Source organism: Macrobrachium rosenbergii, chromosome 25 (assembly GCF_040412425.1).
Source record: "Macrobrachium rosenbergii isolate ZJJX-2024 chromosome 25, ASM4041242v1, whole genome shotgun sequence".
NCBI classification, from domain to species: Eukaryota; Metazoa; Arthropoda; class Malacostraca; order Decapoda; family Palaemonidae; genus Macrobrachium; species Macrobrachium rosenbergii.
Genome location: NC_089765.1, coordinates 41,254,679 through 41,278,584, shown reverse-complemented (window position 1 = coordinate 41,278,584; position 23,906 = coordinate 41,254,679). Strand labels below are relative to the sequence as shown.

Here is a 23,906-nt window from a genome sequence, read left to right as displayed (position 1 = left end):
GTTACTTAAGAGCAAATCCTTTTTGCCTACCTACATGGGCATCTAGAAAGTAAAGTGAAGTCCTGTGAAACTACTTTATGGCCATAATTTTTTTACAGCTAGTGCCAGTTGTCTGGCAACAACAGAATTTATTTTTAAAGTGTTGTCATTATGTTAGGTGCACATAAAAATAGCATATATGTTAGATGATGATAATTAATTATAGTTTTATTTAACCATAGTTAATGGTGGAATGGATGTTTGGTTTGAGATCAGCAGATTATTATTATTAATATTACTAGAAAGTAGTTTAATGAGGCAGTTGATTGTAGATGTGTGACCAGACTCCTGAGACAAAAGTCTTAGCTCTTATATGGCTAGTTTTTAAATCTGAAATCATTTACTGTTTTATAAATCTCTGTTAATAGATAGCATATAAAGCACAAAGAGGTGGAGTGAAGCATAAGGATTTAGCTGATTGCTTCATTAAGATTGAGGGTTCCCATTTTTGTTTCTTATATATATGATTGTTTTTAAAACTAATTTCCTTTTGCAGAATCCTTCAGTTTTTAAAATCAGTTACCTTTTGCAGAATCCTTCACTTGCCACTTCACTAAGAGGTTCTTTGTTTCCTGAAACTTTAAGTGTATTGTTAGAGCTTTGTTTTGCTCCGGGAAAGGTGAAGGACCACCCAGAAGACACAGCATACTTCAGAGAGCAATTAGAAAAAATCCTGTCTGCTATGGATGCTAATCAGACACTTCAGCATTTATTGTTGCTAAAGGGTATAGCAAAGGTAAATATCTGTCTATTCTTTTCTTATTGTTGTTGGATTTGTGATAAAAAAGTGTATCCTACGTCCTCTCCTAAATGGGATTCTCCAAACATTCATCCTGCAAAAGATATTTACTCATATCAAACCCATCAGTCACATAGAGCACAATTCACAGTCTACAGTGTTCTGAGACCCATCAGTTTTGAAGTCTTATAGACAAAAGTAATGGAATAGCCAAGAGGAACTGTTCACACATGCACATTTGATCCATTGATAAGCAATAATTGTCCACCTGATTGCATCATGTGTCTCATAACTGCAAACATCAGTGTTAGATCATTCCCATTACAGGTTTATAATCCTTTATCTGAAATTCTGAAAACAAAACAGCTCTAAAATCATAATTTTTTGTGTGGAGGGTAGAGCATCATCATAAGGTGTTAATTCTGTGAAGTGTAATGCTGTTTATGGTCCCACTTAGAAAAATTCTTGTGTTTACTGTTTATACTCTTGTATCATGACTTTCTGAAAAAATTTTTAACCTGTGTGTGTGTGTGTGTGTGTGTGTGAGAGAGAGAGAGAGAGAGAGAGAGAGAGAGAGAGAGAGAGAGAGAGAGAGAGAGAGAGAGAGAGAGAGAGAGAGAAAAACTATTGGCCCCGGTTGGGTTGTTATACCAATAGATAACCATTTGCTGAAGTCAGATAATACAGTTGTATTGAGAATAATGATAATTTGCATAAAACTTTTATTTTCTGTATCCAGTCATATTTCATGCATCATTATTATATTATAAAAGATATGAACATAGCAGTCATGCACCATTTGCATTCTGGTAATACAAAGCAGACTGTGTTTTATGGACATCATCAGTGGCATTAGTTGCTAAATGAACATTATTTGGAGATACTTTATTTTTGGTAAATGATCAAAGTTTGATTTAAAATTGCAACTTAGTTTATATATAAATACAGTAAATTAAACAACGTAATGGTGTGATTTTGCCAGTGTTAGATGTTGCTTTTGGTTCTTCCAAAACATTTTTCAGCCTGCATGTTATTTGTAGAAAAAAGTGATTTGTAGAAAAAAATGATAAAAATGTTGTTATAAGTACTGCAGCAATATTACGCAAAGGTTCCTTTCTAATATTGTTAGTAAGGATCAGTGACTGTAAAAACCTTTTCTGTTAAGTTTTTGTTCATAAGTTTGCTCTTTATGAAAATTAAAGAAAAATGTTTTTTTAAAAAACAGAATTAATTACAGAATGGTGGTTGGCTGCAGAAAGTCTGTGGCTCATTCATTGTACGACGATACATGATGCAACCGAATGGTGTTGCAGCTGTCATTGGTGCTGGTCTTGTTATTTGCGATGGACAAGACTGGAAACGCTGTGAAGCTGTGGCTGCTCTGATTTCCCATGCTAAATACCCAAACATGGATGAGTTTTATTCTGCAATTGGCCCACAGGTATGTCATAAAGTAATAGCATTATATTCTAGCACAAATGCAAAACTTCCAGTTCATCTCGCACCCATTACTTTTTTTTAACTGTTGTGTGTATGCAGTTATCCCAGATACTTCAGTCTCTCTTAATCAGGAAGAAAGCTGATATCAGTCACTTTGTAATATTTTTATAGGTGAGCTGATCTTGGCGTTTACAGCAGCTCTCTGACTTATCATTCATATATCAGCAGTAATCTTTACCATTATCACTAACTTCCAAGATACCCATATACAGACTGAAAATTTATGTATGTCACACTATATAACTGTATTAAGTAAGCCTAAAATAAATAAATGTCACTAAAATAGTGTATGAGAGAGAGAGAGAGAGAGAGAGGGGTACATTTTGCGCAACTTGTTAGCATACGCAGTAGGTAGGTAAATACTGTAACTGGCTACGTTTTTGTTAGGCTAAACTGCATAGTTCTGTATTGTACGTATTTTTAGAAATTCAGTATGCAGATATTTCTCTGAAATTAAATAATAAGAAAATTAGTATTTTAAACAAGAAAAATTACAAAATACCAGTAAGGATAGGGTATTAATTCCTTTGTATTTAACTTAAGTGAGTTGCTCCAGGGTTTTGTGTTGGGTGTTTACCAATCTTCATTACTTAAGTTGAGGTGCCACTGTTTTGATAATACAGTAAACCCCCGGGATTCATGTTCTCACAATTCTCAGACTCTGCGATTTGTGGATTACTCTGTGGAACATATATACACATTATTCGTGGAAAATTCTCCTATTCGCAGTATTTTTTACTGAGAAATATTCACTAATTACTGTATTTTATGACCAAATGCAGTTTTTGTGATAAAAATATTAAAATACTTGGGTATAAGCATTTTTAGAGGGTTTTTTTTTGTGTTTGAACTGTCACAATAGGCAGTTTTAAGCATTTTTAGAGGGGTTTTAAGTATTAGTGGATTCCAGCTATTCACGGGGGTTTGTGGAGTGTGGTATACATCCCCCGCGAATAACGGCGGGTCTACTGTAATACTTTTGGTGTATATTTTGACAGTTATATTTTCATTTCTCATAGCTAAACACTGCTGACCTCTCCATGTACACTTGTGGTAATGTTCATGACTTTTTAGTGATCTGTATGATAAGGTTGTAATAATTTTTAATGCTTTAATTTCAATGAGTTCCGTGAAATGTGTAGCCTCCATTGTTATACTGTCTTTAAAAGTCTAATATTTTGCTATTAGCTCTAACTTATCAGATCTTTTCATGGTCAGTTACGTGAAAGTTTGTACTTATTGTGCTCTTGTTTACTGGTAAATTGCTTTTTGGATATTCTCGTTACTAATTAGTAATTTGTTATATAACAAACCCATTATATAACAGACCCTTAACTTATATGGCCACTTGATTTGTCAAACTGTTCCTGGACAAACCTTTTCAGAAAAGAAGATGAGCACCAGTCTGATAGTTGAGCAGTACATGTGTCATAAGGCCCAGGTCAAAGATTTTTCCTCTTAATTTTTGCTCATTTATATTAAATTATTTCTTATGATTAGTTTTCGTAGTCTTGTGATATTCTGACCTACTTAGTGGGCTCTAGTGTCTACTGATATTGGTGTTTTCTCTTTGATGGTAGCACTGGATGAAGTAAGTACTACTAGATTTTTCTCTGTGAAACTATCATCACGCTAAGTCTCTTAACATTTAGGAATATTTAGGAACATTTTATTCCTAAAAGAAGATAAACCTTCATCCTTTGAGTTGGAGTATTCTAGTACTCTTGGTACAAGGTGGTTAGGTTGTTAGAGTTTCGGCACAACAGTTGATTCACCTCAATAACTGGATAATTACTCAACCATCTGACTTGAAATCCTGAAAAACTGGATCACACTCAAAAACCCATAAAAGCTAACTGTTTGCCATGATTATAGATGCTTAGAACCCTGTGCAAGCAACCTTCAGGGATATATCAAATCATCCCCACTTGCATTGAAATTTGGTACGATATGATTTTGGGCATGCTATGTAAAAGTTTTCTATATAAAAACATTGTAGTAAAATTAGATTTAATACAGACATGTAATGTAGTAAAATTAGATTTAATACAGACATGTAACATGCATAAAGGCCCTCCTCTGTGCCCCTTATTCCAGTTGTTAGATATACAACACTAAGAATGAACAGAGTTGTCAGTTTAGATCCTGGACCTTATGGAATGTGCATTGCTTACCTGTGAGTCTTATGCTTTTTCTCCTTCCTTTGCAGAAGGTTGGTTTGGAAACATTTCCGGGCAAATGAAATGGTTGTGTAAGTAATGGGCATGTATTGAAAAAATAACATACTTTGTTAAAAAATTGCTGAATTCTTTATAGATTTCAACATTAATGATGGAACCCAGCCTGAAACCTGAGATTTTAAGAGTAGTGATGCTTGTTGTTTCTGAATTGGCTCGGAGATCAGCTACCTTAACAGCCCTTCATGTAACAAATGCTCTGCTACAACCATTAATGGACACCACAAATGATCATAAGACAAGGTAGGAACTTTTGTAAGTTATACCTTTTTAACTATTTACAAATATTTTTATGTACCCATTTTATTTTGGGAATTAAGTGAACATTTTAGTTTTATTTTGTAATGTCATAAATCTTGGACAAGTGATTGAAGAGTAGCTACTTATATTAGGGTAAGTTGTTAGTTATGGATGAGTCATCACCATGCTAGGAATAGTCGCTTTTTTCACGTATAAGTGGCCCTTGTTTTCAAATATATTTGTCTCCCAGACTCTTAGTCCCTCATGGTGGGTAGTGGGCTTTGGAGAGCTACTACCTGTGTTCTTACTTTTCATAACTCAGCTGTGTGTGGGTGCTTTGTACTAAGTAATCTAGAGCTGTGCTGGAATTTTACATCATCTTTATTTCTTGGTGTAAATTTATTTCTCATAATATTGTGCTCGTTTTGGTTACATTTTGAAGCTGAATGATAGTATGGCTATGCTCTTAAGTGATGCGACACGATTGCATAGGATTTCATTCAAAATTCACGAGCTGGCAACTAACATGCTCCATATTAATCAATTATTTCAATGTGAAAACATAATTATTTCATACAATAAGGCCATAGTATATTTCATAAGGGTGAAATCTGTCATATTTTTCAAAACTGTAAGAAAATATCACGTTTAGCAAAATTTCGGAAGAGCAGTTACAAAACATTTTCAAAACTTTTAATCACTCATCGCCGATGCATTTGACAAAAAAAAGTCATCATCAAGCCTCAGTTCAAATGTTAAATAAAAAAACAAAAAAATTGTCACAACATTAATATTGCTTCCAATACAACCATAAAATTTGAAATAGTCCAATTTGAATGTTTTTATGCCTCAATGCTGAAAAAATGTAAATACGCAATTACAAAAGTAGAATGCTTCAAACGATATCGACGGGTGAGCAGAGTGTGTGTGATGCAACTTTTAGAGCGGCGGTGCAAGTTGGTGTAACATCGGTCTACACTACAGTGAGCAACGACAATGAAATTATCTTGAAACCATTTATTTGATATTTGTTAGAGGAATGTTTTGATTTTTATAAAAATAAAATGATTTAAGTTATATGTCTTAACCACTTCAAAAATTATGGCTTACTGGCAAATATTCACCTATGCAATTATTCTTTTGTTAAAGCCAAGATTTTGCTCCTAGGCTTAGGTGTGTTAGATTTCTTTGCTTCCTATAAATACATTGCACTTAGCAGTCACATCTCTATACAGTAAACACCCCGTATTCGTGGGGATGCGTACCACACCCCCCCCTCGAATAGCTAAAATCCACGAATATTTAAAACCCTTCGAAAAACCAGTTAGAACTGCCTGTTTTGATAGTTCAAACTCTAAAATTGCTTATACAGGTATTATCCTACTTACGATAGGGTAGGTTCCAAAAAACCCATTGTTTGTTGGAAAAAACGTATCTCAAATATAGCCTAGCCTACACTTGGGTATTCAGTACCATCATATATACATATATGGTAGCCTAGCCTACAATTATAAAGCATACTCTATACAAACATGGTATAGTAATTATTAGTATCAGGTAATTCTGGAGGTTCATGCAGAGTGACTTATGATAATTCAATGCAAAGAAGAATTGTATAACAAACAAAAATTAACTTAGCCTACACTATGGTGTATCATACATATACAGTAGCCTAGCCTACATTATGCTGTACACTATATTCACCTACAGTATTAATAGTGTATTATACAAACATCAACAAAATGAATATGTATCTTTTCCATGGATCTTTAAAAAATGTTATGCTTTAATTCACTGTATCCAATAATATTGTATATATTCTTATATTGCTTTTGTATTATAAATTGCGATCATAGCAATCAATGTTTTGGTTTGGAAATCGATTACGCGGCAAGTTTATTTCACTGTATTTAACTCAGTTCATAGTACTTTTCTTGCTTCTAGTTAGCGTAAATGAATCTCGAGATATTTTATTTATATGGGGAAGGTTATTTCTCGTTATACGAAGTGTTTTTAAGTCGAAGTATAACTTAAATATGTCTCATTATGAAATTAATTTAGCTGTTTTTTCATTAATAATGACATTGGCTGTTTGGGGGGCATGTTTGTTTTGTGAAAAAAAAAATCAAGATTCCGTTTGCTATTTTCACTTGATTTCATCGTAATACAAGTTTTATGTATTTATTGTTTATCGGCGTAAAAACAGCAGTACTGTAATGTATTCTTTCATGCCCAGTAGTTTTGATTAAAATACTGTACTTTCTCTGCAATTTTAATTATGGTCGAGCTTCATCCATGTTGCCGATGCACAATAATTTATAGTCATTAGCAGCTTGAACATTGTTTTCTCAGCTTCAGCTACAACTTGCAGCTTAAATTTAGCAGTATATTTCCTTGCTGATCTTTTATCTATAGCGAATGAGGGTATACAGTAATGTAAAAATATAACAATCCTATTCTACGTAATGTCATTTGTACTATAACTACGGTTGAAATACAAGCAAAACGGCTGCTGTTATGTTATCTGATTTTGTTATAAGCAAAACAACAGTTTCTCGTTTGGTTGTTTATGGCTGTAAGCATTTACGCAGGAGTATAATGTTACTAACAATACTTTTATCATTCTCTTTTACTTTTTTGACTAGAAGATGCGATAAAGAGATGGAGGAAAAGAAGCTAGTCTATTGAGATTTGTTCTCTCTCGCTGCCTGATTGTACGCTGCTGCCTGGCCCCCGCGAAATTTTAAAATATTTTATAAGTATTGTCGTATCGGTATTAATTGCTTAACCCATCGCAAAATTGAATAGTAAGGCGAATTATCGTAAGTTGAACACTACCTGGGTACCTGAGTATTTTAATAGTTTTATCACAAAAAGTGCATTTAGTCATGAAAATGACATGAAAATACAGTAATTAGTGAATATTTCTCAGTGAAAAATACCTCGAATGAGAGAATTTTCAGCGAATAATGTGTATATATGTTCCATAGAGAAGTCCGCAAATCGTGAGACCGCGAATACAGGGTGTTTACTGTAGTACTATATTTTAATTTGTCTTCCCCCTCGATATGGTACCACCTTGATGTGGTGAGGGGGTTCTTGAAACCCAGGATTCTGTTCTTGGGTTTGAGTCCAAGAGTCTCATATATTAATACATACTTGTTTGGATTAATTTTTGTAGAATTTTCGACTTTTGCCGAAATTTATTGGACCCGTTAAATAGGAAAAGATATCATAGCTGGGATTGGGTTTATATCCAAAGCTAAATAGTGAGAAATGTGGTAGGACCATCAATTGCCAGATAATGTTTGGACCTGAGAGTTATCAGTTCGATAGCTCAAAGGCAGAATTGTTCTTTAGGGCTGGACCACGGATTCCAGGGGGTTCCGGTTCTGGGGAGGCATTCTAGCCGGTTTGCCCATAATGTGATTAGGGTGGGGATGATGGTATTCTCGTAATACCTTTGGTCCTAGCAAGCGGGTCTGGCTTACACTTTGGCCACTCTAATCATGTTGTGCCATCCCCTGTGGGGTAGGGTAGAAATGTGGACATTTGGGAGTTGGCTCTCATGTGTGCCATTGGTGGAAGGATAAACTTCATGAAAGGCTAATGATATCTTTTTAAAGTTTTCAGGTTAAATTTTTCCTTTTTTTTTTTTTTACCTCAAATCTTTATAACAAGTACAGTAGAAATAAAGATTTGAGTATCCCTGGGCCCTTTGATGGTAGTGACTCGGCACAGTTGACAAACGCTGGAACTTCCTCTGACAACCTTTTTCTGGAAAAATCACCTAAAATTCCTAATGTAATTACACTAGAACCCTATGCTCCAGTGCAAAGCAAACCAAAAAAAAAAAGCAAATATCTTGACCCAACCTTGACTCACTTCGACTCCTGCTTTGGAAGTGGAAGTTGGTCGTGATTCCTGACCTTAGAAACAAGAAAATATTGGCATTGAAGTTAGAAAACTTCCCGTTGAATCGACATTCAACTACTGAAATGTCATTCAGACAAATAAAAGATCAGATGTGGTTGATAGAAACCACAACAAAAAATCAGTCAGAAAATTACTTAACTATAAAGACTATGGACAATATAAAGGTACATATAAAAAAACATGGTAATATGAACAGTGTACAGGGTACCATAGTACTCCTTGATATTGATGAAGAGCCAATAGAAAAGATCTTTGGATATTGCTGGATTCCCTTAAAAAAAGGTACAACAATGTACAAGATTGCGAAATATACAACATAGCCAGTAGACGGAGTAATGGAAAAACACTGAGAATAGCAAAGATAAAATTTGAAGGCTATGAATACCCTTAAAAATTAAAACCATGGGCCAAAGCAGAGAACTGAGACCATATGTTCTAAAACCACTGCAGTGCCAAAACTGTAGTATGTATGGACATACAAGGAAAATTTGCCGTAATAAATCTATATGTGCATATTGTGGATCTGACAAACATACCACACAGTGGAGGTGTGGTGAACCGAAATGCTCTAACTGTGGACAAAATCACCAAGCAAGATCTAAGGAGTGTATGTATTATATATACAATACAGAATTAAAATTACTTCAGGAAAGGACAGGAATGCCTATAAAAGGGGCCAAATTAGAAGTAAAAGTTAGAGGAATGCATGATCCGCTAGGAAATGAACGTTTTCTATTGTAACTAGATCAAACAATGAAATAAAAATGGAAATAGATAAGAGTAACAAAACCCTGATAGATCAGTCTCAAAGAAAAATAACCACTTTGCAAGAAGAAACTAATTAAGCAAAGAACCAAGAAATGTATACAGATATTTGTTCATTTTCATTTGAGATATTAAGAGAAATGGAAACAGTAGAAGATAATACAAGTCCACAGAAATATTAGAAGATAGTTATGATGAATTAGAAGCTAAAGAAAAAAAGAGGCGTTTAGAGAGAACTCCATTAAAATAAAGGCGGGAGACCCGAAGAAAGAACAAAAGCCAAAAGTAATAGTAAAACCAGTGGAAACAGATATCCAGAACATCAAAGAAATGGTAGAGGAACAAACCATTAACAAGAATGATTATGTGATGGGAGAAGAGATTACTCCATCACCAATAATAGGTGCAGCAAGAGTAAATGAAAAAACGACACATGAAAACACATGTGGATGTAATGAATGTTTCATTGAACTGTGTAACAAAAAACAAAAGCATAACAAAGGACAGTTTATCAAACACTATACAAAATTTTATAAGATACAGAAATAAAGAAACTAATAGTTTAGACACACAAAAAGGGCTGTATGTGCATTGGACACACAATGTCTTATAAAGAAAAACAAAATAAATGTTGTAAATAGGATTTTAGAAAAAATGCAAATTGATGATCCACAAAAAGAAAATAACACTTGAACACACTAACGTGATACTTTCAATAATTATACTGTATTATACAATGGAACGTAAATGGTCCACAGATGATCCACAAAAAGAAAATAACACTTGAACACACTAACGTAATACTTTCAGTAATTATATTACACAGTGGAGTGTAAATGGTCTACAGACCAGATTACATTTGGGAGAAATACAACAATTACTAAGGGAATATGAACAATGATACTATGTTTACAACATGTCAACAAAACAGTATCAACAATAGGTAAATCTACCTTATTATCTACGTCTTCCAAATATCAAGTATTAAAATACGAATAAAAAACGATAATTGCATAGTTTATAGTTTATACAACCAAGCTAATAAAAATTACGACATTGATAAACTTGAAGATTTACTTAACAATACCAAGGAACCTACATTAATAGTAGCTGATTTTAATGCTCACAACCCAATATGGGACTGTAATTGTATAAACTCAGATAGAACAGGTAGTAAAATAGAAGAATTCGTGGATTCAGACGACATGTGATGTAAATGATGACGAAATTAAGAAATATTTTTCAAAAGCACATGGAACATTTTCCTCAGTAGACTTAACTCTACGTACAACAAGTATAGTTGACAGATTAGATTGGAATACAGTTGATGAATTGCACACCAGTGATCATTTCCCAGTATTAATTTCCTTGTTACAAAATAATCCTGCAAAACATGTCCCTCACTATAAAATTTATAAAGCAGATTGGGAGTGATAGGAATTGCACACTAGAAATATCCCACCATTTGAATATTTGAAAGACTATAATGAAACTAATAAATTTCTTGTTGATTTCATTAAAAATGCTGCTGATAAAGCAATACCAAAATCAAAACCCCATCCAACAAAACAAAAAGTTCCATGGTGGTCCAGTAAGTTAACAGAATAAATAAATATAAAGCACTCAATAGGGAGACAATAAATAAAACATTAACAATATTAGGAGCTGTACAAAAAATGACCATATTATTACTAGAAATTGATACATTAAAACCTCTCTACAAAAAAAAAATCTGCAAAATTTCAAAAAGAAGTAATTCAAGGAAGAATTATTTCACGGAGGAAATGCGTATCAGATCTCTCTAATAATAAAACATAAAACATCTACCAAAACAAATTGTAAAGAAAATCTTTTCAATGAATGTAATAAGCACCTGGAAAAGGCTGTCAGAAACCAGGACAGGGCCCTAACTAGGGATTAATCATAAAAGATGATTTATCACAGTGTCATATTTCTTTGAACAGCCCCTACTTTCATGGAAATTAGTATATAACCATTCCCCAACACCCTCCTGATATCTGTCCAGTGCTACCTGACCTCAAAGTATTCAAGGTTAATTTTTTCGAAGGATGAAATATCCATGACATCATTGGTCATTACCAGAATGTCCAAGCATTAAGAGCAAATCCTTCAGGAGAACCTTGTGAATGTCTAGCAGTGTGATCAGTGGTTTTGTTAAATTTTATTTTTGCATAGGCTAATTTCCTTTTCTATGGCACTTTATTTGCAAGATTTTGAACTGTTAAGCTTTTCCTATGTGAATTTTTACAATTTTAATTATGGAAGTAATAATGATGATGGCATATTGCAATTGCCAAATTAATGTTTAAATTTTTTTATCTTTATTTCCTAGAAATTTATATATTGATTGTGTCCTCAATACCATTTCAGTTTTCTTTTACTCCATGATGATTAATGTTCACATATTTTATTACAGCCAGATGATTAATAGCAGTCTTACATTGTGCGTCAGTCGTATTCACAAACTTTTTGTGGAAATTGGTATTCCAAGTGCTTCATTAATGGGCCTCCTCCAACCTGTGATTGATCCACTAGTGGTTGTTGCAGCATTTCCTACATCCCATCTTCGTAGCTTAGCACAGCAGTGCATTACCAGGCAAGTAAAACTCACTCTTAGCTTTGGTTTCATAGCAAACATACCAATTCTGTTGCTGTATACAGTAACATTTTCTTTTCACCTAATTTCTATCACTAATAACTCACTAGCCTCATCTTTGGTTGACCAAATGAAAAAGTACTATTCCTCACTTATTAGGTAACAATGAGGAATTATTAATTAACCCTTAAACGCCGACTGGACATATCGTAAGTTGACTAAAATTGTCTGTCGGGTGACGAGCAGACGTACCGTACGTCGACTTCAAAAAACTTCAACCTTCGGTCAACTTTGACTCGACCGAAATGGTCAAAAAACGCAATTGTAAGCTAAAACTCTTACATTCTAGTAATATTCAATCATTTATCTTCATTTTGCAACAAATTGGAAGTCTCTAGCACAATATTTCGATTTATGGTGAATATTTGAAAAAAACTTTTTCCTTACGTCCGCGCAGTAACTCTGCTGAAAATTTCAGAAATTCCTTCGTCATTTTGATGTAATTTTTGAACCGTTTTATATTAGCCGTTACATAAAGTTTTATATATGAAAATGTGCGCAATTTCATTTAAAATACAAAAAAAACAACCCATGGTTGTAGCTTTTATCAGTTTGGAAATATTTTCATATAAATCACGATAAGTGCCAAAATTTCAACCTTCAGTCAACTTTGACTCGACTGAAATGGTAGAAAAACACAATTGTAAGCTAAAACTCTTACGTTCTAGTAATATTCAATCATTTACCTTAAGTTTGCAACAAATTGGAAGTGTAGCACAATATTTCGATTCATGATGAATTTTTGAAAAAACTTTTTCCTTACGTCCGTGCGCGGTAACTCGGCCGAGCATCTCAGAAATTCTTTAGTCACTGTCATAATGTTTGCACCGTTTTATATTAGTCGTTACATAAAGTTTTATATATGAAAATGTGTGCAATTTCATGTAGAATACAACAAAAAACAACCCATGGTTGTAGCTTTTATCAGTTTGGAAATATTTTCATATAAATCACGATAAGTGCCAAAATTTCAACCTTCGGTCAACTTTGACTTGACCGAAATGGTCGAAAAACGCAATTGTTAGCTAAAACTCTTACATTCTAGTAATATTCAATCATTTACCTTCATTTTGTAACAAATTGGAAGTCTCTAGCACAATATTTCGATTTATGGTGAATTTTTTAAAAAAACTTTTTCCTTACGTCTGCGCGGTAACTCGGCCGAACATCTCAGAAATTCTTTTGTCACTTTGTCATAATGTTTGCACCATTTTATATTAGTCGTTACATAAAGTTTTATATATGAAAATATGCGCAATTTCATGTAGAATACAACAGAAAATAACTCATGGTTGTAGCTTTTATAAATTTTGAAATATTTTCATATAAATCACGATGTCCCAAAATTTCAACCTTCGGTCAACTTTGACTTGACCGAAATGGTCGAAAAATGCAATTGTAAGCTAAAACTCTTACATTCTAGTAATATTCAATCATTTACCTCCATTTTGCATCAAATTGAAAGTCTCAAGCACAATATTTCGATTTATGGTGAATTTTTGAAAAAAGTTTTTTCCTTACGCTCTCTATTTATTATGTAACTCGGCCGAACATCTCAGAAATTCTTTCGTCACTTTGTCGTAATGTTTGCAGCATTTTATATTAGTCATTACATAAAGTTTTATGTATGAAAATGTGCGCAATTTCATGTAGAATACAACAAAAAATAACTCATGGTTGTAGCTTTTATCAGTTTTGAAATATTTTCATATAAATCACGATGTGCCAAAATTTCAACCTTTGGTCAACTTTGACTCGACCGAAATGGTCGAAAAACGCAATTGTAAGCTAAAACTCTTACATTCTTGTAATATTCAATCATTTACCTTAATTTTGCAACAGATTGGAAGTCTCAAGCACAATATTTCGATTTATGGTGAATTTTTGAAAAAACTTTTCCTTACGTCCCATGTAACTCTGGCCGAACATCTCAGAAATTCTTTCGTCACTTTGTCGTAATGTTTGCACCGTTTTATATTAGTCATTACATAAAGTTTTATATATGAAAATGTGCGCAGTTTCGTGTAGAATACAACAAAAAATAACTCATGGTTGTAGCTTTTATCAGTTTTGAAATATTTTCATATAAATCACGATAAATAGAAAAAATTCAACCTTCGGTCAACTTTGACTCGACCGAAATGGTCGAGAACTGCAATTGCAAGCTAAAACACTTACTGTCTAGTAATATCCAATCAATTACCTTCATTTTGCAACAAATGGGAAGTCTCTAGCACAATATTTCGATTTGTGGTGAATTTTTAAAAAAAACTTTTTTTTACGTCCGTGTGTTACGAATTCATGCATCATTTTGTGATAATATTTTCTCTGTGTTGCTTTGATCGTTTTACAATTTGTTATATACCAAAATCATCGCAATTTAGTGTACAGTACAAAGAAAAAAAAATAACTCATTAGCGCTAACCGTTTTGCTCAAAGCGTAATTTGCATACAATCATATATGAAATTTTTTTTCACGCTGTCATATATTTCAATATTTATATATGATAATGATATTTTTTTAATTTCTGATGGTTGCATACTAAACTTCAGGCAATGTAAAAAAAAGGAGCCAAAAATGAACTCTTAATCTTAAAAACTAAGCGTGCTGTGAGTTTTTAAAAAAACTTTTTTTCCGCTTCGGCGCTAACTCCCGAATGCCGCCGGCATACGGCAGACACTTTTGTAAATAGAGGCTCGGCGTTTAAGGGTTAACTGTAAGTAAAGCAGAGTTGGTTGTTGATGTTCTTTCTGATACCTGTAATCTTGAACCAAATTTTAAGAAATATGTGATATTTTCTGGGAACTCTATAAAAATATTTTAAATATAGCTGTTATAAAGATGAAGATAAATTTGTTTCATTGTAAAATTCATTTAGATATAGATGCTGTATCCCTTTTCTTGTATACAATTTTTTTAGATGCTTTAGTCCCTCTTAGAGAGAGAGAGAGAAAGAAAACAGCAATCAGGTGATCTAATTGCACGTATGTGGGCAGACCTGAGGATCTAAGGCCCTCTTCGTCAGTCTGTGCCATTGTTTGTGATGGAAATATCACCACTATATCACCACTAAGGACATCAGATATTAAGTCCTAGAAATTCTGCATTCAGACAAAGATATAGGAACTTTACTGTCAGAATTTTTATTTTAGAAAAATCCAAAGTGCTCTATCTATCTAACAGAATAAGGATTTCTTAATTCAAAATAACAAACAAATATGAAACAGTCCCTGGATTTTACATTGCACTTATACCTAAGCTTATTTATACTGTTGCATTGTGAAGACTGGATGCAAACACTTTCACCCTATGAGATTCTTTTTGGGTGGGTCTCAGTGGAAGGCCTGGGTGAAGCATATAACTGGACAATAACTGATTCCTAAATGCAGATGAGAGGGAGGAATATATAGGATTATCTGTATTCCAGATTTTGCTGCCAAGAATGATAGCTTCCTCCCTGTCTCATGTGTCACCTCTTTTTTTCATTATTTATTTTGCTTCACAAACAAGAAATGGAGAAGACCATCTTTGTGTAATCAGAGCCTTTAGGGAGTATTGTAGGAAGAAGGTCTAAGAAAGGGGTTTCTGATATAAGTCTGTCAACTAAGGCACTTATAAAAGAAGTGACTAAAATACTTTACCTTTTTGTAGTTGAAACAGTAATTTTTGAAAGCAAAGAATTCTCGTACATCTGGTCTCAGGGTCGAGTACGGTATTGTGTTTGTGTTATAGTGGTAAACACTGTAACACTTGGTGGAGTATAAAATAGACTCAAAGATAAGGGGGCCACTTTCCCAAATCTTTACAGCAAGGCTGTATACTCAGGTTCCTCCATTGTCAAAACCTGCTTAGAAGAGGAAGTGATTATTGCGCATGCGCAGTCTGCCGTAGTGTCAACAACAGACCCGATGCGGAGACCAAAGACCATTACTGTACTCTTTTTGGTCAATGCATTTGAAGTTTATTATTACCATTGCTCCGAAATAATTCTAAATTTTTCTCCAATTTCATTAGCGAGGATGATGGAAACATCAAAAATAGCAAGATAAATTCTTAATATTAAGTTCCAGTTAAAATTTTAGTTTTAAACTTTTGGAATTAATAATTAGTTTGTGTTTGAAAAGCCGGAACTTGGTGTTTCTTGCCATCAATGGTCGGCGCTTGCTCATTGTTGGTTGCTAGTTCGTGAAGCGCAAATTTTTTAAAGAATTTGTCATTTTAACTAAATGTTTTAACTAAAAGAATTGTTCCATAATTTATCACTAATATAGAAAATCCTTTTAGATTATATTATGTCTACAATAATCTAAGCAGTAAGTGAGAATAATTTAGACTAGATTAATAGTGGATGTTGTCTGTAGCCTATGACCTAGGATTACGTATCCTTAAGTGGCCTAGCTTAGACCAAGGATCCTAGGATCAGATAATAACAGTATGTGGGCAAGATAAATCGGCAGCCTAGCTATAAGGCTGCATATTAGTAAAATTTTATTCTTTTATATAAGCCTGTACACTTAACCCCTTCGCCACCGGCCTGTTGCACTGCTGATAACGCTTGCATACCGCATGAGACCCCCGTCGACCGCGAGTATATCAGTCATCATTTGCTCCCACTAAACTTTCTGTTATTTATATTTTTCATTTATATTCTTATGTGAAAACATTGTTTATATATCAGTGAATATTTTTTACCATATATATATATATATATATATATATATATATATATATATATATATATATATATATATATATATAATATATATATATATATAATATATATATATATATATATATATATATATATATATATATATATATATATATATATATATATATATATATATATATATATATATATATATATATATATATAGTAAAGTAGTAGAAATAAAGTAGCAGAAAAAGTAGTAAAGTATTAGTAAAATAGTACTATAGTACATTCACATCAGCCGTGCATTTGGTGCCTAGCATCGTCCCTTACGATGCTCCTGACTGGCTAGTGGTCAGCCAATCACAGTGCTGGAAAATGGCCAGTGTGCAGTCTCTCTCAAAGCCCAGGAGAGTTAACATCGCTCCAAGACCTGAGCAACATGTCTTTCAAAAGTTATAACCTTCATTAAACCTCAGTTTTACCCAAAGGATAATAGTGTTTCCCAATTTCATCACTAAACATGTCAAGCCAATGGTTGAAGCATTATAATGATATATGAATTATTTACTTCATTAAACTTAATGGTAAGATATTTGGTAGGGAAATAAACAAGAAATTTTTAAAGATAAAATGTATTCTTTCATTCCTTACATGGCATCGCAGTGCATTCATCATTTATCGTCTTGTGTCTCATACAATTTCGTAGCTTAAATGTCATGGATGGCAATGCTTCCTAAAAAGTATGGGTAGGGCTATCAATCAGTATGGAAATAACAAGCAAGCAATTAAGAATATTCAAAATGTGCGGGGATGCACGCAGACTATAGCATATATCCTGGGCAACCAGCCAGCTCTTTACACATTCCTTAGGCCTACTTCTAGAGGAATCTCTTGCTTTTGCTTGTTGTTATTTGGGGCCACACTTGAATGATGCTTGTATGTCAGATCTTGCATTTAAGTTCAATAAACGAGCCTAGGATTATGTAATGACTCGTCTATGGCCGTCTGCAATCAGCTACACTTCTAATATTGTGAGCCTCCTCGCTTCCCTTCAAAAAAAGTTACATACACATACCATAATATTGTGAGCCTCCTCACTCCCCTTCAAAAAGTTACTTACACATACCATACTTTTCTATGTATCTACGTATGTATGTAGTCTATAATTACTCATTTTAATTGTTTTCCGTATCGCGGCCCCTGATAGGGCGCTACCGTAGGCCTACTGTCAAGTGCAGCTGGTTGTACCCTTGTAGAGAAGTTACCTCTTTATTCGGACGGACATAGACGAGTCATTACATAATCCTAGGCTCGTTTATTGAACTAGAATGCAAGATCTGACATACAAGCGTCATTCAAGTATGGCCCCAAATAACAAGCAAAAGTAAGAGATTCCTCTAGAAGTAGGCCTACGGAATGTTTAAAGAGCTGGCTGGTTGCCCGGGATACAGTCTGCGTGCGTCCCCGCACATTTTATTATTCTTAATATCTTGCTCGTTATTTGCATATGGATTGATAGCCCTACCTATACTCTTTAGGTAGCATTGCCATCCATGACATTTAAGCTACGAAATTTTGAGACACAAGACGATAAATGATGAATGCACTGCGATGCCATGTAAGGAATGAAAGAATACATTTTATCTTTAAAAATTTCTTGTTTATTTCACTACCAAATATCTTACCATTAAGTTTATTGAAGTAAATAATTCATATATCATTATAATCCTTCAACCATTGGCATGACATGTTTAATGATGAAATTGGGAAACTACTATTCTCTGGGTAAAACTGAGGTTTAATGAAAGTTACAACTTTTGAAAGACATGTTCCTCAGGTCTCGAAGCGACGCTCATTCTCCTGAGATTTGAGAGAGACTGCAGTGCACTGGCCATTTTCCAGCACTGTGATTGGCTGACCACTAGCCAATCAGGAACGTTGTAAGGGATGGCGCTAGGCACCAAATGCACGGCTGATGTGAATGTACTATAGTAGTAATAGCAGTATATACTAGTTTTCTTACGGAAACAGTTAGTCTAGGTTCATACGGAAACAGCGTATACATCAGTGAATGTTTATGGCATTGGTAATAATAATAATAATAATAATAATCATAATCATAATAATGATAATAACAATAATAATAATAAAAAGTTCAACAGTAATACCACTACTACTACAACTTGTAGTAGAAAAAATAATGATAATAAAAATTACATGTTAGTGTAAAAAAAATGAAAGAAGTTTTCAAAAAACATAGTACGTATGTAACACCAAAAATATATCCTCTGCTGTGCTTGGGTTGGAAGGGTTGATTATTACTGCCTCGAAGACCCAGCCCTTGGGGCTTCGGAACCTCGTGTTTTATGTGCATGAGAGTGCCAAGCTATCCTTCGAGCATAGTCCAGGCTCCCCGGGGCATCCAGGGCAGTGGTAAGTGGTATCCTTCCTCTTCTTGAAGTCCCTGGTGCAGATGCGACATTTCTTCTGTTTCTTGGGTTGAAATCGAACCCAGGAATGTATGATGTCCATATTAGGCATCTTTGTGGGTTCTTATCCACTTGGTGTAATGGAGCAAACCTCAGGAATTTCAGCAAGCAAAGAAATCTTGCTCGAGACATCACTTCTTTACAAAAGATCCTTGGACCCCCTACCATGGCATCTCATGACCAATACATATACATACGGGGCATTTTATTCACCCCCATTATCATCAGCAAGCTCTGAAAAACATACATCTCATCACGAGTGACAGCCCTCCATAGAAGTCCATTTACCTTCCGCTTTCCTGTTGACCGAAAATACTCCTCTGCCCGAGCATTCATCCATTCACACAGTCTGTCAATAACATCATCACAAAAATGAAACAAAATGCATCTCGTGGGCAGGTGAAGTCTGGTGTGCAAACAGAGATCCCATTGTCACCCTCCGTGAAATCAGGGGGTGGGTCTGGGCGCACGTCACAAAATGGATCTGTTATGAACCGCCAACCTTCATTGACAATGGGTTCAGTGTCTTCTAAATACTCGGTGTCGCTGTCATCCTCTAAGCAACTATCACCACTATCACTATAATCATCTGACAGATCTGGTAGGTATTCAGACCCAGAATCTGAAATTCTATCATCCGACATCATGATACTGAAAAATAAAAAAAAACCTGTAAAATAACTGCAATCAAAAGGGAAAAAAGTTTAGCATTCGAATCCAAATGGTTTACTCACAAGATCGTGACAATGTTTCATACATAACAGCTTGAGGCGCACTAGCATGTGCTGCTGGACGATACCCCTTATAATATCCCATATGAATATGATGCCACGACAACCATCGGACACTCATTGGCTAGAATGAATAGTGGGTGGAGCTTCTGCACCTCTCTTGTACACAATACTACTCCTGAAACCCATCCAAGCTGAAAAAAACAGCTTTGCTTTTCGAGGAGGGATGAAAGACGTATAGGCGTACGTCGCGGTCTTTTATTACTGTACTGTAAAAGACGTACATGTGTACGTCCCGGTGGCGAAGGGGTTAAGCATGATCTAAATAATCCAGGACTAGGCAGTACCTTATATTAAGTTAAGTGATAATTTTTGTACGAAACGTTCCATTATTGGACTAAATCGTTAGCCTTGGCCATGTAACCAAGGACTAGATGAAATAGTAATCAGTGCTGGACAAGATGGTAGCTTAGCTTTTAGGCTACGTTTTATGTAACCCATTCCCTTAAGTGGGAATTAGATAATCCAGATTAGGCAGTACCCTAGATTAGAATAAGTGATAGCCTAGCTATAAGGTTACACATTAGTGAGTTACTGTTTTATATAGTAGACCAAATAGCCTAGGATTGGATATAAACAACAACCTGGGTTAGACAAAAATAGTAGCCTAACCATAAGGTTACATATTACAGTAGTAAGTTTCTGTTTTTATATAGTGTATACAATTAAGAATGATCTATAATAATCTGGATTAGGCAATACCCTATACTAGGCTAAGAAAGAACCAACAAGCCTAGGATTATATATAAACAGTATTCTAGGCTCAGTAAAATAACCTAGTTTTTACGACTCGGGAGCATATCTGTAACGCTACATACTAGTAGGATCTTAGGTAGCCTATATCCTTAAAGTCTATATAAACCTAGAACAGACAGTAGCCTAACCAGATTAAGTAGGAATCCCTTTTTAGGGAAATACATCCTACTATTAGCCTAAAACAGCGGTGGTCGATTATCAGATAAAAAGGTTAGTCTTAGCCACATAAAACAAAAAACCAGATTATAAGGGGGTTATTTTCTTTATAGTTTATATCTTTAAGTTTTAAATAAGCCTAGAATAGGCAGTGGCCTAGAATAGGTTAAGCAAGAACCCTCTAAGAAATCCTCTATTATTAGCCTAATGTAGATTATAGTAGAAGTATTAACCTAAGCCATATAAAACAGTAGTTTGGGTTAGTTAAACAAATTACAGTAGTTCACAGCAGTTAGTCTGAATGATATGACAGTTAGAATTAAAATTTCACATAGCCATTGCAAAAGGACTAGCAGTGTTTAAGTAATACAGCCATATACAGGTATGAAAACTAACCTAAACCTTAGAGGGTTTAAGTTAACATAGATATTTAATTAAATGTATTACAACTACACACTTGTAATCAAGTTAACCTGTAATATGGTTGCCATTATGCAGGACTCTCAGCTCAGTGTTCTGTAGCAAATTACTCAGTTCGCTTTTTGCCAGTGGGTACGGCCCATACCACCTGCCATGATCATAGCCCTAGTAAAAAACAAAGAAAATTTGCTTGGTCACCAGGTATATGCAAAATCTGTAGTATGCTAATATCAGTAAGTTGTAAAGACGAAACAGCTCGTTTTAAGCTGTCTCAATGGTCCTAGGGTTCAGTAGGGGTGAGGAAGGGGGAGATTATATCTTTCTGGCAGAACTCTGGCAGCAAATATTTAACTCTTTCTCCAAACAAGGGCTGTGTTTGGGCCAAAATCCAGTAACATCAGTTCCCAGTACCTCCCAGGTTAACCTCACGGAGAAAGTAGAGGAATCTTTACATGGGGGTGACACTCTTTCTAAGGAATATGAAGTGAGCATTGCCACTGAAATGTCCCTGCTGAACCCAGAAGGGTCGGGGAACATAAATTTCACTTAGCCATGGGAGAAACCTTCCAGAAGGAATTCTACTCCCCATGCAGCTAACGTTGCTGAAGAGGATCTTTACCCCAAAATGGATACTAGGATCCACCTAACTCCAACTGAAATGACTACATTTTCAGAGGGGTATAGTAACTTACCCAAGACTTCTGCCCCTTGGTTAACAGGCAGTTACAGTTCAGTTGTTAAAGCTCAGTCAGATTGTGCAAGCCCCCCCCCCAAAGGGATACATGGTTTGCAGCATTTGATCAGTTCTGTAAGGAAATTATGAGTAATATCAAAGATGTCCTTGCCACAGAACGGCAAGGGACATGATGCATAATTCCAAAAGGGAAATGAAAGAAATTACGTCAGTCATGTACACCCCAAGTGTAAAAGTACTGCATCTTGTAACCAAAAAGTGAGAGTAGATACAAATTCTGTTCAAACAATGATAGAATTCCAACTGGAAACAACAAAATGGTCAGTTCAGAATACAAAACTTCAGATCAGGACAATAGGGGCTCTAATACTCACCCCTTGAGATACTGACGATCCTTGGCGAGGCACCTCAATGTGCATTCTCTCACCTGATGGTAAGTATCTAATTAATGAGAGGAAAAACTATGATCGAAGTTGAACATGTAGAATTTAGAGACAGGGCAGCATTTCCCAACACAGAATGGTGCCTGGCACTACCTTCACCAGACATGGAGAAACCACTAAAAGAAGCAGTTCTCTTACCTGTGCCTCTAGTATTAAAAGCAATAAAAGACACTGTTTACTAGGTCAACAAAAAATGGATCTCTACCTCCTTGTTGAATAAGACCCAAGTTGCCCACCAAGTAGCCCCAGCCTTCTGTCTCTTCACTTTCAAAATTATTAATAATGTGAAGGCAGAATCAAAACCATTTGCCATGCTCATCCCGGTTTCGGGAAATTCCACCAAGGAATGTGCAGCGCTACAGCTCCCCTCAGTGGGGACAGCCTTGGCAGAATTTCATGCTAGGATCCACCTCCTTAGTATTATAACCGCTACCACCTTGATGGAAGTTGCCACCAAAAGGCTTCCAGAAGATTCCAGAACAGTGTTGCTGTTGTGGCCAAAAGTTATATGAGAACCCTATGGGAAGCACTCTATGACTTTCTAGAGTGGCACTTAAAAGCACAAATGGAAACATTGTAGGGCTCCAACAAGTCACTTCCCAATGTAATTTCATTATTACATTCTAACCCCTTCTGTAAGGACCTGTTTGAAGAGTCTGTTGTAGCTAAACTTAATAAGCAAGTCTGCCAACAGAGTCAGTCACCCTGAAAATTTTTTCCTCAAAGACAGGTAGTTGGTCAGAAGAGACAACTCCCTACAAAGGGACAACAACAGCAGCAACAAGGAAATCTTTTTCACAAGGTCCAAAGACCCCCCTTATAGGGGAAAAGGAAAAGCAACACCTGGAATGCCTATCAAGGGCAAAGGCAAAGGAAGAGGTGGATACCAATAAGAATTGTATGGTCGGGGGTTGACTTCAGCGACACCACAGGCAATGGAAGTCTTTCCCTTGGGGAAAAAGCATTATTTTATGGGCTGGGGTGGAAACAGTCTCATCCCTCCCCCTCCTTTAAAGGGGTTCTTCCAAAAACCAGGCCCCTCTCTGGAAGATTATGTGCAGAAAGGCCCTGTTAATGGGAGCCATAGAGAAACACGAGTATATTCGCCACCAAGGAAGTCTCTTCAGTGTCCCCAAAAAGGATTCCTCCAAACGAAGAGTGATCCTCAACCAATCAACATTAATCTAGCACAATGTTTGCCAAAAATTTCAGATCACTACTGTTGCCCAAGTACGTTCAGTCATTCCAAAAGGGACTTAGACAGTTTCTATATATCTGAAAGATGCATACTGGCATGTTGGCATGTCCCTATCGCCATTCCCTTCTGCCCCTTCCTAAGGTTCCAGATAGGGAAAGATATGTACAGGTT

The 23,906-nt window shown here is 35.2% G+C and overlaps 1 protein-coding gene across 5 annotated transcripts in view; it reads left to right on the top strand.

The window, feature by feature from the left end:
* Window positions 1–23,906, top strand: part of Tango6 (transport and golgi organization 6) — a 137,017-nt gene that overhangs the window by 69,789 nt on the left and 43,322 nt on the right. For 4 of the 5 annotated variants that reach the window (XM_067127475.1, XM_067127477.1, XM_067127476.1 and 1 more), the window contains 4 exons: window positions 572–775; window positions 2,016–2,219; window positions 4,595–4,758; window positions 11,894–12,073. In XM_067127475.1, coding sequence (XP_066983576.1) covers window positions 572–775; window positions 2,016–2,219; window positions 4,595–4,758; window positions 11,894–12,073 — 752 coding nt within the window. Of the gene's footprint in view, window positions 1–535; window positions 776–2,015; window positions 2,220–4,594; window positions 4,759–11,893; window positions 12,074–23,906 lie in introns of all 5 variants that reach the window. The other variant, XM_067127474.1, reaches the window with a different exon arrangement.